Source organism: Carassius auratus, chromosome 28, assembly GCF_003368295.1.
Source record: "Carassius auratus strain Wakin chromosome 28, ASM336829v1, whole genome shotgun sequence".
NCBI classification, from domain to species: domain Eukaryota; kingdom Metazoa; phylum Chordata; class Actinopteri; order Cypriniformes; family Cyprinidae; genus Carassius; species Carassius auratus.
This window is the reverse complement of record NC_039270.1, coordinates 5,120,213-5,139,127: the sequence shown is the minus strand read 5'-3', so window position 1 is coordinate 5,139,127 and position 18,915 is coordinate 5,120,213. Positions and strand designations below refer to the sequence as shown.

General features: G+C 34.7%; 1 protein-coding gene across 1 annotated transcript; it reads right to left on the bottom strand.

The window, feature by feature from the left end:
• Positions 1-1,567: 1,567 nt before the first annotated feature.
• On the bottom strand, positions 1,568-12,556 carry LOC113046544 (uncharacterized). The gene is made up of 9 exons (XM_026207357.1): positions 12,489-12,556; positions 9,957-10,043; positions 9,731-9,842; positions 9,517-9,627; positions 9,298-9,432; positions 9,118-9,135; positions 1,854-1,901; positions 1,721-1,755; positions 1,568-1,618 (listed from the first exon to the last, which is right to left on the bottom strand). Exons 1-9 carry the CDS (start codon positions 12,543-12,545, stop codon positions 1,568-1,570), a joined length of 654 nt encoding a protein of 217 aa, XP_026063142.1. The 5' UTR covers positions 12,546-12,556.
• Between the last annotated feature and the right edge of the window lie 6,359 nt (positions 12,557-18,915).

The following is an 18,915-nucleotide window of genomic DNA, read 5'->3' as shown; positions in this document are numbered from 1 at the left end:
ACAGTCCCCCTTCTTTATGGGCTACGTTGATTAGGTGGTGGCTGGGCATCCACAGACCGCCTGAACCTCCCAAATAAAGCCTATGTGGCCCAGCATCTCTCATTGGTCCCCGCGGGCCCCGACCATGAACAGCCTATACGTCCCCCTGTTCGCCTGTGTGGCCGCCAAAGGCCTGTCTGTCCCCCTGACCGCCTGTGTGACCACAAATGGCCTGTCTGTCCACTGGCAATCTGATGACAGGGTCCACGAACAGACTGTCCGTCCCCCTGATCACCTGTGTGAGCACGAACGGCCTATCACTCCCCCCACCACTTATGTGAGCACGAACAGCCTTTACGTCCACTTGATCACCTATGATACCACAAACAGCCTATACGTCCACCTCAACGCCTATGTGACCACTAACTGCCCATCTGTCCACTGGTAATCTAAAGACTGTGACCACGAGGAGACTGTATGTTCCAATGATCACCTGTGTCACCACAAACAGCCTATCTATCCCTCTCACCGCCTATGTGACCACTAACTGCCCATCTATCCACTGGTAATCCAAAAACTGTGACCACAAGCAGTCTATGTGTCCCCCCTGATCCCCTATGTGCCCACGAGTAGCCTATTTGTCCCCCTGACAAACTTAAAAACACATCCATCTGGAGTGTTATTTTCTGCTAAAATGATACAAGCCGTAGCGGTTTCTAACACATGGCCGGTCTTCATCATTACATGATAAAACTTGAGTCTTGAGTACAGTACAGGTGTGTCCATTAACAATATTGAACACATTTTAAGTCAATCATATTAAATAGAGTTGCTATTTAATGAACAGTGAGACACGCAAAACATGTGGTGCAAATTAACCAAAATTCAACATTGGTTTTTATGCAAATTCTACATTATTATGGGAAAAAATTTACCTGAATGGATTCCTCTGAGATTCCTGTGACACACTAAAGACTGTGACCTATATGTGTGACCACAAGAAGTCTATATATCCACCTGACCTACACTGGCATTCCCTTCAAATAAGTTGCACATGTCACTTGACCACCCGTAACTTATTTGACAGTTCCACGTAGATATTGTCCAGTATGATATTGAACATGAACACATAACTTTGATATAAAAATCAAATAAATAAAGGAATTCAGGGCTTAAATACCAAATTTTTGTGCATGGCTTCTCGTCAGTGGTGAGTCCAAATTTTCTAATATTCAGATTTATGCATAAAACTACCCAATAAGCTTTCAGCACCCCAAGCACCTATGATAATCAATGGGATAAGCTGCACGTGGGCACTTCCTGTATGACTGGACAATATCACAAGAAGCGCCCACATGTAACTTGTTTGACGGGACCTATGCAGGCGTTCCGTGGATAAAGTAACATGTCATATTTCAAATTCAAATTATGTTGATGAGTAACATAGAGGTCATTTAAAAGTATAAAATATTTATTTAAAACATTATTGAACACAGCACACGTGGAAAAATACAATCTATGAACATGACTGAAAACAGTGCACATGGAAAAAACTATCGTAACAACCTGAAAAACTATATACATTTTTTTAAAACATCCAAAAGTCAGCAATGTTGATAGTAGGGAGGTCTGTGTCGCCCTGCAAGAAAAAAAAAAACATTGAAACAGAATCAGCTTGGTGTAATGGTTAAAGAGAAAAAACTGAATATAACTACAAATGAACCGATCACCTAATACTTACCACGCCAAGTAGTATGGTACGATCTTGCAGTAGATCTACCACACAAAAAACAAACAAAACAATTAAATGTTGGTAGCGTGTTCTTCATGGAGAAAAAATGGCATAATTACTAAACTGATCACTTAACACATACCTTGCAGGCTCATATTCATCGGACTATTCAGAGTGCTTTCAAATTCTTCTACAATGAAAACACACCAAAAAAGCAATACATTTTTCACCAACTTGTTAAACAAAATATTATTATCTTATCTCATAAAATATTCAAAGCCTACCCAGAAACTGCAAACACTCCTCCATAGGCTGGGGGAGCATCGCCTGGCACTCTGGAGGCTGCGGCTGGGGGAGTGTTGCCTGGCTTTCCGAAGGATTGACGGCTGACTCTCCTCCCCTCCATTGGGGTCATCGATGTGTGACATCACCCTAAGCACCTATGGAAATCAATGGGATAAGGTGCACGTGGGCACTTCCTGTTTGACTGGGCACAATCACAAGAAGTTCCCAGGTGCAACCAATTTGACATAACCTATAAAGGTGTTCCATGTACAATACAGTAACGGGTCATAGGTCATAACTATGAAGATTTTGAGTAATACCAAGAGTACAGTACACAGGGAACCCCACCCAGCAGTTTAATGTATCCTCTGAGTATTTAAAAAAAATTCAGAAAAATATATTCATGGAAAATTATCAACCTATAACATCACATTAGATCACGTGTCATCCAGATGATGATACAGTAAAGGGTCATATGTCATAAGTATGGTGATTTGATCGAGTAAAACCTACAGTACAGCGCTCAGGGAACACCCCCCAGCGGTTTGATGTAAATTGGAGCTCATGAAATGGCTTAGTTTGCATAGAAATGCATTGACCATGGAATGCCTGCATAAGTCCCATCAGATAAGTTGCACGTGGGCACTTCCTGTTTGACTCGGTCAAAACACCCTTTAATATGGTGCAATCACCTGGGGGCTTTGAATGCTCATTTGTCACGCCCTCACGTACCGCCTATTTGAGACCTGTACCCATCTGAGTATGGTTAGTAGTAAAATAAATAATAAGAAAATATTTTCTATATTCTAGGAAAATTATCTTCCCGGGCCGGATCAAACGAGCACTTATTGTGGTCCTACGGACTCCAAACTTTGCACACTGTCTAAGTGGCCCCTGAGGGTCCACAATTTGAATCAGAGCCGTTCTGAACTTTTGGACCCGTTCTGTGGATTGAACACAAATCACCTGTCAAAATGAATGGGATAAGATGCACATATCCGCTACTCCCGTTTGCTCCGCGGGGGCCCGAGGGCCATCAAATCGATACATCGAACTGCGTAGACGCGGTTCCCTGGTGTTTTGCTCATCTTTACGGACCCCAGCAGCTACTGCCGCTGGTAATACACCACTCTCAAGAACAGTTGCAACTTTATTACTATTTTCATGTATTTCATATTAAATGTACAAATACATTAACATTTACCAGATGCTTTGATCAAAAGTGGATAATTTGGGAGTGTTTGTAGTCTATTGAAAATTAGCTTTTGCAGTAAAACCATAGTAAAAACTAAATCAACCATAGTTTTACTACAATCACCTTGGTTTAGCTATGACTGTTGCAGTAAAACCATAGTAACTACAAAAACTGTAGTAAAAGTATAGCAGTTTTCACAGTACCTATTTCAAAGTAGGTTTACAGAAAATGCATGTTTCAAAGTTACAGTTTACAAAGCCAGTAGTGACTGAGACTCACTGGAGAAGACCATCTACTAGTTCATAATACAATCATGTGTTCAGTGCTGTCAGCATCGAAAGTTTTGATCTTCCAAAAACTGAGTTACCATAATACAAGACTTACATAAACCAAGCAAACAATAATTAAGCAATTAAAATGTTTTAAATTGCATGATAAAATATTCTAAAATATTTTCTGATAAAATCTTAAACTAGTCTCTAGTCTTGTGTTCAGGTAACATTATCCTTAAACATTTTTAAAGGCTAAGTAAAAAAAAAAATTAAATCCATTTTGCATTGCTACAACATTTGTTGTTGGTAAAATTTGTAAAAGAACAGTGTTTACAAGATACCGTTTATTTGCCAGCAAAACTGATGCAAGAAAGCATTTTTTTCATTTAGATGCTGCATTGTGTCATTTTGTCAAAACTTGTCATCAAGTAATGCTTACAAATAAAAATGGACATGCAGGTATACAAATTTCAGTAGGTTGAACATCATATTTGTAATTTATACTACCATTCAAAGTTTGGAGTCAGTAAGATTTTTTTACGTCTTTGAGAGAAGTCACAAAATACTGCCTTTATTTGATCAAAAGGAAGTAAAAAACAGTAATATTGTGAAATATTACAATTTAACACAACAGCTTTCTATGTGAATACTTTGTTAAAATGTAACTTATTTATGTGATCTACGCTAATTTTTATAACTCAGTGTTGCATAATCCTTCAGAAATCATTCTGATTTGCTGCTCAATAAACATTTTTGATTATTATCAATGTCTTATCAATTATGAAAAGTTAGAACAAATATTTGTTTCAAACTGATTAAAACTTTATTCAAAGAATCCTGAAAAAATATTAAGCTGCACAACTGTTTTCAACACTGATAATAATCAGAAATGTTTCTTCAGAAGCAAATCAGAAAATAAGAATGATTTTTGAAGGATCACGTGACACTGTCTGTATTTTCAGCATCATTACTCCAGTCTTCAATCACAGGAATAAATTACTTCTCTAAATATATTAAAATAGAAAACAAAATTGTAGTTAATTGTATTCGTTTCATACATTAAACTGTGGTTGCCATAAAAGACTTCTTATGAAACACTTGTACTCACTAGTCCTGCAGTGTATAGCATCTTGGAGATGTTGTCTGACAGTAGTGGTGGGCCGTCAGGGGTAGCAGGGCCTTCTCTGCTGGCTCTATAAAAAAAAAATTGTGTGAAAAATGTTTTTGATTATGTAGGTATCATTTTCATTTGTGTAATGACCACAAATTGCCTGTGATAAGCAGTGTTGGGTAAGTTACCCAAAAAAAGTAATCCACTAAAAATTAATAATTATTGCTCTAAAATTTTAATTTGATTACATTACTGATTACTGCATGTAAAAAGTAAAAAAACAGCAACTTGAATTAAAGATCCAATGCATTTCTATAACTTAACATTTTTAACATAAACCTGCCTAACAATGGAAACTGTAGTCTTTTTAAATGTATATACAGTATGTCTTAACTACATATGGGCTGTCATTCCAAGGAAGCTTCTATTATTACAAGTCCAGATGTCTGCGGTTGTGGAGACATATTCCAAACGCTCTAATGTTTTTTTTAAGTTCATACTCCATAGGGCTGTCGTTTTTCGTTTGAAAATCGATTGCACAATCGATCGGACCAACCCAAAAAAGTTTCGAAAATGAAAATAGGGAATCGATTTTGACCAAACTATTAATTTTAAAATAATTAAACAATTAAAAAAATATAGATGTAAAAAAACTTGTGTTGGGGCTTAATTTATATCATCTTACGCGGACTCGGGCTTGCGCTCCGGTTTGTGAGGTAAATGAGCGTTCATGTGATGTGTTTCAATTAGCGAGAGAAAGATGTGAAGTGGATGCTGAGTAGGTGTAACGGAGGCTTGCCTCCGGCGAAAATACGTTTTGGTTGCACCAGCAACTAAAGCAAAGTTCTGAGGTGTGGAAAAGTTTTGACCATGTTTATAATGAGAATAATGAGTGATTAATCACCATCAGTGAGCACAGGAAAACATTGAAGACATCTACAGTGGATTCATTCATTTTTCTCCACAAAAACATGTAGACCTAGCCTAATCTCTGTGAGTAAAGGTTTTTCAAATGATAACTATATATTCATTTAGGCTTAAATGCATAATGTGGACAGAGTATTTACGCTAATGTTGGCAATATTCTTTTATTAAATCCCAGCTAACAAAAAAAGGTCCCCAGGACGTCCCCTAAATGGCCTCTGCGAAAGTCCCCCGGACGTCAGCTTGTAGGGTCCGCTTGACAGGACCAGGACATTTGGGGGACTTTCGCTTTAAGTCTTCAAATTTTATTTTATTTTAATTTTAGTCTAACCAAAGAAAAAAAAAAGTTTGGAACATAGGGTACATTTTATTTAAACAATTGAAATGTATTATCATTATTACTTTTAATTAAATGTTAAGAAATAAAAGATATATAAAACTAACAAAACAAAGTATAGTATATGTAAAGAGGATTGCAATAAATAAATAGGATTTCAAGAAAAATGAATGTATAATTATATGTATAATTATGTATAATGTATAATTAAATAAATGAATGAATATAACTAAATAAAAATGAAGCGAACAACATCTAAAAATCAATGCTACAATAACAACATACATGTTAAATTTTAAAGTACATGACTCTTAAGCAAATAAAAAATATATATATTTGTGTTTATTTATTTATTTATTTTTTCCCGGGCGTGGGTGGATCAAGCAAAGCAGCTGTGTCACTCCGATAGTAGCTCCTGTTGGCTTCTAACCTAAAACAACGAAAGGAACCCATTCATGTCATAAAACATACCTAAAATGTTTTCTAACTTATTCATTTAATTTGTAAAGGTCATCATCAAGTAAAATAAAATGACATTTCGAGGACTTAAAGCGAACGTCCCGAGTGGCCGCTGCATGTCCTGTGAACGTCCGGAGGGAGGTCTTGGTGACCTTTATTTGTTTGCTAGGATACTGGCGTGAACAGTCACTTAAACATTAAAGTGGTAAACATTTTTTAAAGTTGTGTATCCTAGCTTATGTGTAAATGCAGACGTCATCCTCGATGTCTGCACGTGAGCTCATTAAGCTTAATTTCCACAACGACTTTGTCACATGCACTTATAATGTACATCGTAAGTGTCATGACTTCCATGATATGGGGAAAAATACTATAGTCAGTGGTGTCCAGAAACTGTTTGATCACCAGCATTCTTCGAAATGTCATATTTTGTGTTGCGCACAAGAAAGAAAATCATGGGCAATTTCATGAAAAACTAAAATTTACCATGAAAATGTATTTATTTTTTTATCAAAGAAAAAAAAAACTATTTAAGTTGTGCATTTAGGTCTGCATTAAAGAAAAATATGTAATTTTGACCCATACAAAGTATGGTTGGCTATTGTTAATGTACAAATATACCCATGCAACTTAAGACCGGTTTTGTGGTCAAAGGTCACATATTGTTGTATATGTGATTCTCTATATTTACTCAATAAAATTGTGACAACAGATTACAAGCAATATTATTAATTAAATTTCACATATTAGAATTAACCATTCAAAATGAGTAGAATAACATGAAAAAATTAAGTAAAATTTACACAAAAATATTGATTTCATTGCACAAAAAACAAACAAACAAAAAATATTATGCCAAAGAATACTATGTTATGCATGCAAGGCTAGTAGTAGGCGATCATGAAACACCCTGTGAAAACATTATATGCATACACATGATGTCAACCTTTTTACAAATTCAAATTTTTGTTGCTTACATAGATATGATACAGGCATCATGTTCAAAAGGTTGTGTCTTAATGCCCCCAAAACAGAGTTATTGAAGACACCTAATGTTCACGAACAGAAAAGGGCAGTGGTCAGTGTTTGCTTTAGTTGTGCCCTTGACCTTTAATACTTTATACAGATTTTGGTTAGTGTAGTTGCGATACAGCAGCTAGACAAGCCAAGAAAAAAATGAGATCAGATGGTGTTATTTGATTTGACATCATCCTTTGATCTGGTTTTCTGACTTGGGTGTGTCTTTTCAGTAACAGGTTTCCTGTGGTTGTGCAGTATATGTTCTGGTATTTTCAGGATAATCAGAGAAATTCTTAGAAGCACTTCTGATCAAACTCTTGTTAAAAAAGGAAGATATTTTTTTATTTAGGCACACGGACATCAAGAATCAGCCTGAGAACCTCAACAATGGTGACCACCAAAAAGCATGTTGCACTGCATTCTGGGTGCCACCAATCAAAACTCATTTATGGCTCCCATCATGCTTTGCAGCATGAATAAATTATGAGCAACAATTTTTTTAGTAGCTTGTTTTGTGATGCTTACAGATCATCTGTTTATATGAATACACTGTTTGTCACCGTTCTTGAGATTCATACGCTGGTTCTTGATGTCACTGTACGCCAAAAGAAGACCTCCCCTTACATTGGTTTTTAAAATCAGAATTCTTAAACTCTAGATTACACTGAAAATCCCAGATCTTTTATTGTTGAATCACAGGGTGGCTATAAAAAAATGTTAATTTTACTCAGAGCTCAGGCTCTAAATAAGTTCAGATATTCAGGTAAAACAAAGATTATGTCAAAGCATAACCAACATCACCTGATCATAATTTCTTTTAACTTGTCTAGATGTTATAACTGAGATACAACAGCCATACAAAATGTGATGTTAAAACGTCAAGGGTCAAGAGCACAACTAAAGCAAACACTGACCACTGTAATGGTAACCAATAATTTACCCTTTTCTCCTTCAGTGATTCTGTTCGTGAACTTTAGGTGTCTTCAATAACTCTGTTTTGGGGGCATTAAGACACAACCTTTTGAACATGATGCCTGTATCATATCTATGTAAGCAACAAAAATGTGAATTTGTAAAAAGGTTGACATCATGTGTATGCATATAATGTTTTCACAGGGTGTTTCATGATCGCCTACTACTAGCCTTGCATGCATAACATAGTATTCTTTGGCATAATGTTTTTTGTTTGTTTGTTTTTTTGTCCAATGAAATCAATATTTTTGTGTAAATTTTACTTTATTTTTTTCATTTTATTCTACTCATTTTGAATGGTTAATTCTAATTAATTCTAATGTGTTAAATTTAATTAATAATATTGCTTGTAATCTGTTGTCACAATTTTATTGAGTAAATATGGAGAATCACTTTTTACAGTGTACAAGAAAAAAAAATGATTAGATTAAACATTTCATGACCTATTGGTAGTCCAACAGTCACACTCTTGAGTTGTACAGTGTTCAGCTGTACAGTCATAAAGACAATATTATTAGCATGTTTAAATCATGACATAATATCTTTAAAAATATTTTTATGTAACAATAACTATTAGAGTTTTGCATGTTTTGAATGAATTTTTTTTTTAGTAATCAACATTATAACAAAAACATGGTAGACTGACTTTAACCTTGATTGCATTGAGATTTTACTCACAGGAAGGTGCCTCAGGCAAAATCACATTAGATCTTTTTTTTTTTTACTGGGTGCTCCTCATCTAACTCCAAAAATAAAACAAAAATATATATATCAGTAAAACTATAGCAACTTCAGACTATAGCAAACAAATGAAAAGAAATCGTAGTTTACCTTCACCAGGCTCCCCAGCTGAAAACAAAACAAAACAAAATATTAGCAAGGACCTTTTGATATTTCTTAAGACAAAAATGAAAATTCTGTCATCATACGCACCCTTGAGTTGTTCCAAAGGGTTACAGACATTCTTCAAAATATCTTCCTTTGTGTTCAGCAGAACAAATATATTTATACAGGGTTGGAACAACTCAAGAGTGAGGATGATGACAGAATTTTCATTTTTGGGTAATATCCCTTTAATGTTCTGGCCTTTGTGAATCATTTCTTCACAACGTGTCTTTCTAGGTTTGGTGGCCTGAAGTTCTTCTTCTGCAAGAAACAAAAGTTACAACTGCAATGGTCTTTCAGTATGAAAACTTTACCTTATTTACAGTGTCAGCACAGATTTTATACCTCTAAATCTTCTTGGTGGTGTAATCTTTCGGGAAAAATTTCCATCCGAGTCCTCAACATGGGAAGTTTCAACAGCTTTTTGGACCCGATACGTTGCTAGGTTGTAACTGTCTGTTCTCAGAAATAGATAAATAATGTATATCTTAGGAATGGTTACTAGTAGTTGTAGGAATGGTTACTAGATAAAAAAAATTATATTGGTATTATACTTTACCTGTGTCAGAAAATACTCTGAGAGCATATTTTGTCCAGAGTTGTTTGTCTGGAATGACACATTTTTGGACTTTGGTCCCAACATTTGAATTTGGCCAATAGCAGAATAGTACCTTTCAGACAGAGACAAGGATGCTTGCTGTTTTCTACATAGTTGATTAATAAATCATAAATGATTAATGTATATCATTTATATTTTATAAAAACATATTTGGACTAAATCCTACCCCATTGATCCTTTCAAGCCATGAAGGTGGTGCCACCTCAACCTCATTTTGCTCAATGAAATTGAGTACTACATAGCGAAGATAAACCTGCAAATGAAATTTAGATAAATTTGTAAGTTCAGTTTGTAATAAACAAATGAAACATACACAATTACCTATTCATATTGGTTACTTTCTCTAACCTTATACTTAATTTATGTTTACCAATGTTGGTTCTCATTGTACTGGAAGCTAGGTTTTCAAAAAATAATTGCACTGGAGAGCAAATCACTAGAAGACAGAAGGAAGCTGTAGGAGGCAGAAACAGATGGGACAAATCTTCACAAGAGAGAGGCCAAGGGGTGAAGCTGTAGAAGGCAGAGACTCCAGGGCAAAGCTTCAGGACCAAGAATCTCAGAGGTACAGGCGAAGCAGTTAGACTCACAGGGGACAAAGCTTAAAGAGGATGTAGGATGTAGAGCCTCAGTGAGCAAAGAAATTCTTCAGGTATGTAATTTCACCCAAATTGTCATTCTCTTGTTGTTATTTTTTTTTTCATTTTTATTTTGGTGATTTTATATTTTGTCACATTCTAGAAAGTATGAAGAATGGACACCACAATTTTGATCCCGTAGTTTTCCAAAAACCAGCCCTCCTCTGAAGGGACTTTCTTTCTACATAAAGCATTTGAGAATGCCTGATGTTAGCCATGCATGTTCCATAGAGGCGTGAATCACATGGTGTTGTCAGATATGGCTGTAGATTTGTGTACACCCTGCATAACACTGAGTTGTCCGCTTGTTCTGACCTCACAAAATTGTTCAGGGCCTAACACAAAGGCATTGTTTGGGCACTTGAATGACATCAAGTTTTCCTTGATTTCTGTCTTGGACTTAGATGTTTCCTCAAGACGATTTGCAACTTGTGCCAAAACATTTTTTCCAGATCGGACCAATTTTTTGATTTGATAAAGATAGCTCTAAAACTTGAAAGCACTGCAGCTGTCAAGGCTGCCAAAGTTTTGGGCATCTTCTGCAAGGTGCAGCAAGGAATGGACATTGTATACCAAAAATGTCACTCCATACAGCTCCCGTCCTCTCTCTACAAAATACTTAAGCAGCTGGTTTGCATAAGCTCCTTGTGACTTTGTGAGATCAGGATTCATCAAAATGCAAAGAGCCGTGCTGAAGCTCAAGAAGTGTTCATAGAGATGGTCTTGGAGAATTCCCTTTAGAACAATCTTCCCAGTGTAGATAGCAAACTGTCTGAACTCTGTTGCTTTCCAGCGATCTATTTCCTGCAAGGCCCTTGGCTTCCTGGCAAAGCAATCTGGAATGGACTTCTTTAGTGACACCAGCCTCTCGCTTACACTGGTCACGTCTCCTGATGACATCCGAAAATCTGTTCTCCCTCTTGTCCACAAGAGCAGCAGCTTTTTCATTACCCCGAGACAGCTCTGGTGCATATAATCAATGGGGAATGATTTGATCATGTCAATCGGGAGGACAGAGAAGGGTGAGATCCCATCTTCTTGATGGTGTTCAGGTTGCCAGCATTCCCTGAATGATTGATCTGTTCTCATGGTCAGGTTATTTGTGTCGGGATATGTCATCCGACCTTCCCAAGATCCCCTCTGGTCGCATCTATCGCAACCATAGTATCCAGAAAACTGCTTTACACACTTTACCATAGCTTTAGCTGGAGCATCGCAGGTAACACATCGTAATTGGATGTTTAAGTGTCTCCCTTCCCAAATAAGACCATCCTGGATTAGTTCTGCCAATTGCTGAATAGTGTCAGAGGCAAAGTTTGGTGTTTTGGGTTTGGAAGCAGCAGTGGATATGCACAGGGGGAAAATACATTCTGGAGACAAGTTTATGGAACAAAGAACTGGCCAGAGGGATACATTTGAGCTTTTGAACAGTGGCAGGCCATCGATGTTCAAGGAGAGATCAAGTGACTGCAGATGGTCTGTCACAGCTGCAGGATACCTGCTCAGATGTTTTGAGAGCTGATCTGCCACATTAAACTGTACACTCTCGACACCATATTTGGTAGTATGTTCATAATGTTTTGTGTGTCCAAAGAGTGTCCTTGCAGTATGGGGAAGGTCTTCATGCCCATGTCTTTTAAGGATGTTTAATAGAGCATCCACAGCATTATGTTTAACTTGAAACATACATGCCCATTCTGAAAGTTCTTCCCTGAGTGTGGGTGTGATCTCTTGTTCGCTCTCAGAACTAGACAGGGCTGGATCCGAAAGCATGTCAAGATTTTCTTCCTCAATATGCTGGTTGTGATTTAGGCTTTCACTTTCAGCAATGCTGCCCATCTCAACTGAACTGATAGTTTCTCTGTTGCCTGCCGCCTTTTGTGCCCTTGACACTCTAGCCCAGATTTTGTTGTACTGCCTCGTACGCTCTTTGGATGTCATCAAGCTACTGTACTGGTGTCTCTGTCAATAATTCAATAAATTACATTTTTCAGTACACTTACAGATTTGATCTGTTTTCACAATCTACCAGTATCAACCATATAATTTACTGAACTAACCTTTGTTGAGGACATATTTGCCAGAAGCATAAAGGCTGAGAAAACAGAAATAAACATAAATTAACACACACACACACACACATATATATATATATATATATATAAAAATATAGTATCAGTCAAAAGTTTGGAAGCATTACTATTTTTAGTGCTTTTGAAAGAAGTGTCTTATTCTCATCTAACCTGTATTTATTTGTTTAGAAATACAGAAAAACAATTGTGAATATTATTTAAATATATACATTTAAAATAATGTTTTTATATTTTATTTTAATATGCTTTAAAATATAATGTTGATTAAAAAATGAATTATATTTTGAATAAATTCTGTTCTTTTAAACTTTTTTTTTTTTTTAAATCCTTAAAAAATGATCACAGTAGTCAGAAAAAAACCATTACATACCTTTTTCTGATGTAAAATTGGGCACCGCCATTTGTAAATCCTATGGGTAAAGCAATCATTATCCAATATCATTAGCATCCAGCTATTTTTAGCTGTACAAAACAGTTTGTTTTGCTGCTTGATATTGACAAATTGACAATTAATGTGTCCTATCATATTATTTTAATCTGTTTTCTTAATTAAGAACACACTGGTTTGTACTGCAAACAGTTTTACTGTTTACTGCACGTTGTTATTCTCCCCATTAATTACCTATAGCTGCTAATGAAACAGAAGTTTCACCCATAGGCTTACTTCCATGTCGAGGAAAAAGGTGTGTGTGTGTGTGTATATATATATATATATATATATATATATATATATATATATATATATATATATAAAATTTTGTATTTTTTTTCTGAATTTGATTTAAATAAATGCTTTCAAAAGCATTAAAAATAGTAATGTAAATGTAAAAAAAAAACTATACTGTTGAAAGTGCTTTTGCTTTTAAGGTTAATATTTTGTATGAAATCAAATTTGAAGATTAATCGAATATCATGTTTATATTTAACTTATTTTTTTTTGCTGTATATATTGCAAACTAAACTCAACATATGGTAAACAATTTGTAAAATCTTATAATTTAGTTACATTTGGATGTAGTAATGTATAGGCTAAGGCTGAAGATTATTTAAAAAAGTATTTATAATTAAATTCAGACTGAATCAATGGCATGCACTGTCTACACCCAATTATGACCATAGGAACATCTTCATGAATCACATTTTTCTTCAAACACAGAAGGTGAATTATTATTGTGATTTGACCCTAAAGCTACTTTTAACTGTCGCGCCTATTGTTTTTGCGGTCCACTTAAAAACTTTCCAGTGTGTTTTCTGATATTGAACACTACAAACAGTTTTGATTAAACTCCAGTGCAATAGGTGGCGGTATGCATAGAGCTGCCCCTCAGTAAACAGGAGAACAGGATGTTGGGCTATTTCCGCCTTTGAATATGCGCACAGAATGGAAAGCAGATGCAATCGCTGGAAGACCGAGAGAGAAAGCCCTACGAAAGGTAAGATGTTACCGTAATTTAAACATTACGTGTTTATTATGATTTCAGTACATGTTAGCTTTTCTGTTTTCCGAGAATCTTTTATTTCGACAGATTGCGCATCGTAAGATAGGGATTGCAATGTCCCTCAAGTCGCACAACCGCGATGTGTAACGTTAACTTCTTGTCTCGCGCACATCACGCGCAGCTTTTAGCAATAATGTTTATATATTAAGTTTATATTTTAATACATATACTCACCAGAAATGTAACTGTGTGTGCCCAGTTGTCTCGGAGACAGTGGTGTAATGACCTGCAACGTATTCAACGCTAAAATTGACTAAAATACTATAAATAACAATGCGAACTATACGCGAAAACTTAAATATAGCTAAAGTTACACTTATTATAAAAATAACTAATTGTAGACACAAACACGTATGTATATATGTATATATATATAAATAGAAATAACGTTACACAACCTAACCAGAACTTTGAAAAGTACAAAAAATTAACTTCTCAAACTACTTGAACTAACTTACAATAAATACTATGTTAGCTATAATAGTTTAACCTAGAATGAAAACTTAACAGAATAACTTATTTTAGCTACCAGTCAACTAGAAAATACATGCAAATTTATGTAAAAAAGGCTAAGTCAAAAGGATTCAGTCTATTTCCACCACCGTATTCAACCAACAGACGTTGTTCACGTTTTGACAGTTATTCACAGACAGTCTTCAGTTCTCTTCACACTTTCAATTGGATTCAGGACTGGACTTTGGCTTGGACCACTTTTGATGTGTGTTGTGGGTCGTTAGAAAACAACTAGTAACATACAGCAAAAGGGGTCAAGAAATGATTGGAAGAGAACAAGATCAATATATTGCAGTGGCCAAGTTTTGTCTTTTGTCTTCATTTTTCATGTTGCCTGTGCTGGCAGCTGACACTATAAATCAGAGGTCTCCACATTCCGTCCTGGAGGACAGGTGTTCTTCAGAGTTTAGCTCCTACCTGCCTCAACTCACCTGCCTGAATGTTTTTAGTATACCCAAGCAAAGACTTTGATTAGCTAGTTCAGGTGTGTTTAATTAGGATTGGAGCTAAACTCTGCAAGGCACCAGCCCTCTAGGACCAAGTTTGGTGACCTCTACTATAAATAAATGCATAATCGCTTACTTTAATATTCTCTGTATTTACTTCCATATGACTCAGCGATGCGTGATGTTTTCAAGAATTGTTTTCTTTGTTGCTGTAGGTTGTTTTAAGTGACCTCGCTAATGCGGTATTTAGGGTCATTTTCAATAAAATGCATCCATACACATACATAAATCCAACTTTACATGGTAAAACTTAAAGCATTCACAAACTAACAATTGATGCTAATTGCGGTCTAATATTTTTCTGTGTTTCAGTGCCTGGTGTTCTAATGTTCACTTCCTGGAGGATGGATGAAGTTTTAGGTAAACAAATAAAAAAAAACTAAGTTTTACCTGAAATCTTATAATCTTAAAACTTGGATTTTGAATCCCTTTCTTGACTTTTTAATAGCATATTGGTTTGGGCTACAAAGGAGGAGGATCAAACATGCAGAGATTTAAAGATATTTTTAGTTGAGAAAATGTTATAAAAATAAGTAAAGAAATTACTTGATAAAAACAAATATAGTTACAAATATAGTACATTTGTAATACAATTGAATCCTGAATAAATCTTTTATTACTTTTATGTGTTATGTTTAGTATTTTGTTTTTTATTCATTTAACTTTTTTTATATTTATAGTTTTATATTGTTATATTTTTACCATGATATTGATGTGCAATATGTGTAGTTTTAACTGTTTATTATGATTTCAATGTATCTTACTATGGGAGCCGTTGCTTGGTCAGAATAAATTTAACCATATACTGTGGTTGCTACAATTTTTAGAGATCTGATTTCGATAATGAACAAAAATGTACCTCTGCATCCTATAAAGTATCAAATGTGTATTTCTAAGAGACAAAAAGTCATATAAATATTATTAATATTATTGGGAAACCCAAACAGTTTTTTTTTTTTTTGGAAACAATATCACTCATTAGAACATCCAGAAACTCAGAAACTAACTTTTCTATTTAGATATTTATTTTAAGGAAAATTAATGGGCCGATTGCACCAGCTAAACGTAAAGAAGCTGAGTGTTAGTACTATGCTGGGCTATGCAACATCCAGCCTTACGCTAAATATTTACACCTGTTGCACCACAATCGGGTGCAACTACATCCAGTATGGCATTCTCCCACAGTTATAGATCTATCTGAGACTACGTTCACGCCACAATGACTACAACTACTAATCTATAACTTAATTGCTTAAGACATCATAACAAGTGAAGCCACCGCACCATGATTTCAGTAAACATTTCCTAACAAGTCGGTGTTTTTAAATCTAAAGTCTCCGTGCACATTCCCATGACGGATTTAATCAAGGTTAAGTCAAATATAAAATTTTGTTGGGAAAATTGTATTTGCATCTACTATGCTGCATAAAACGTATTATTACCCAAACAATTTTGCTGCCTGACAAAGTTTCTCAAATAATGTGTGTAAAATATGCTAATAGTCCAAGCTTACATGATGATGTATGTCTTACCTGTATATTTTTGTTTTCATTACCAACAATGGACTTGTTTCCTTTCTGTTTGGAGGTCATTGTATGTGTCTGATTGAGCAACTGTCATTATGCATTTCTGTTCGCAGTGCTTTGCTTAAATTTTGAACCCTTCGCAATAATAAATGTCTTTGGAATTTTCCATTTGGGTTGTGGTTGTACGTATTTAACTTGATTTAATATCCTTATGGATATGTGCTATGCGTTCATTTATTTCACACTAAAAAAAAACGGACCAGCTATAAACATCACATATTTTTTCTCTTTTTTTTTTTTTTTTTTTTTTTTTTTGTGATGTGCATGTAGTATTTAGCAGTCTTAAATGCAATAACTAAAATAATTTATTTCCTAAATAACTTTTCATGTTGGCTTACCAACGGTTTATTCAATACACGTTTATTTATATAGCACAAATAAACGGTTTAATAGGTAAATTAAAATATTTTATTTATTTGTCTTACCTGTGTTATTTTTCACTTTCTTTTCTTCGTGTTTTCCTTGGCATTCACTCTATAACATTCTAGTAGAGCTCCTGGGATGCAAACATATTTTCTTCATTCATGCATAAACCTAATTGTAGCTATGTTCAATTATATTATTGAAATGCATCATGATTTTGATGTTAAAGGATTTTGTTTTAGGCAAAAATAAAAAATCCAATATGCGTTTATATTAGTTTGATTTTGTTTGATTTACTATCTTTGAGTTGCAAGGTGTCAGGTCCAGTGTTGGGAAGGTTACTTTGGAAATGTTATAGTTTACAGATTACAAATTACCTTATTTAAAATGTAATATGTAGTGTCACTGTTTCAAGTGACTTTAAGTAATGTAACTGATTACATTTGATTACTTTTTGATTACTTTTCTAAATTTCTATTGTTTTCAAATTTTGATTATTTTGAATCATTTAAAGCAGGCAGGGTTCATGTTACAGTGGTATTCAACACTGATTACTCTCAGATTTCAGAATCCTTCTTCATTTGAATTAAGACTAATTTATTTGTAAAGTACAACCACCTCAAAATAGGACTTTAGCAGCTCTTTTTACTTTGCAATATTTTTTAGGTTAAATACAGATTTAAAATTATAAGATATAGTTTAATAGCCATGATACTGTTTTTGAAATCAAATCTTTGCATAGCTATGACAGGAAACATTGGCATCTAACAATGCCTTGGAAAAAAGGCAGTTAATCTAAAAATAAAATAAAATAAATAAATAATAATTTACATAAACCAAAATAGGAAATATGGAATAAACATGTGTCACATTCTGTGTCTTCAACTCAAGAAACATTGGTGTCTCATATATTAAATATGTGTGAAAATATTCAAATGTAACTCCCTTTGTAATCATTAACAACATAATAATTAACTGTAATTTAATTACAGTTTACATTACATTAACAGATTGCTACATTTATTTTGCAATTAAATTACGTAATTTAGTTACATGTAACTAGTTACTGCCCAACACTGGTCAGGTCTGATGATAAAAGATAAACGACTGAATTTTTCAAGTGTTGGAATGGAAACTAAACTAAACTAAATGTGGCAGCTATTGGGACAGATTCCTGGGGGCGAAAAGAGGAACGAGGCAGGGGATGAGGATATTACGGAGCTCGGTTTTACAAATCGAATTCTTTCGTTTTTACACGAATTCCCAATCCGTGCGCTCAGAATTTGTAAACCGTACCCACGGATTCATAATCCGTGCGCATGCTTTCGCAATCCGTTCCCTCGGATTTGTAAACTGATGCACATTTATAGCTCCGCCCCCACCGGCAGATTCATTTCTGTTTATTAAACATTATTTTTCATAGTATCCAAAGAGTCTTTGAGCGTTTATTTTACATTAATCACCAATAGGATAAGACACAGCCGCCTGTGTTTTATTACCAAAAAATAAACGCTAAAAAGAAGAAGAAAATAAGGGTGAAAAGCAAAACAAAACAAATAATTGCCGGTTATGTTTTCATTTCTTGTCTCTCTAACTGAATGCAATGTTATTTTTGGCCTCATTATTTAATAATAACAATAATTAAATGAATTAACAGTGAAACGTGCATCTAACTCAGGCAGGTGGGGTGGATGGAGCTTAGTATAATAAAATCACAAAAATAAGTCTTCATGCATATTAAGAAAGAATTGTACACAAGCATTTACAAAACTGTCAAAGTTTATTTAAAAATAAAGCAATTCATGAATTATTTTCTTGTACTCATTTATTTAGCCTACAAATGAACACTATAAAAATAACTATTTTTATCATTATTATATATTATTATACAGGTTATGCATAAGAATCTTTTAACCAAAACAATTTA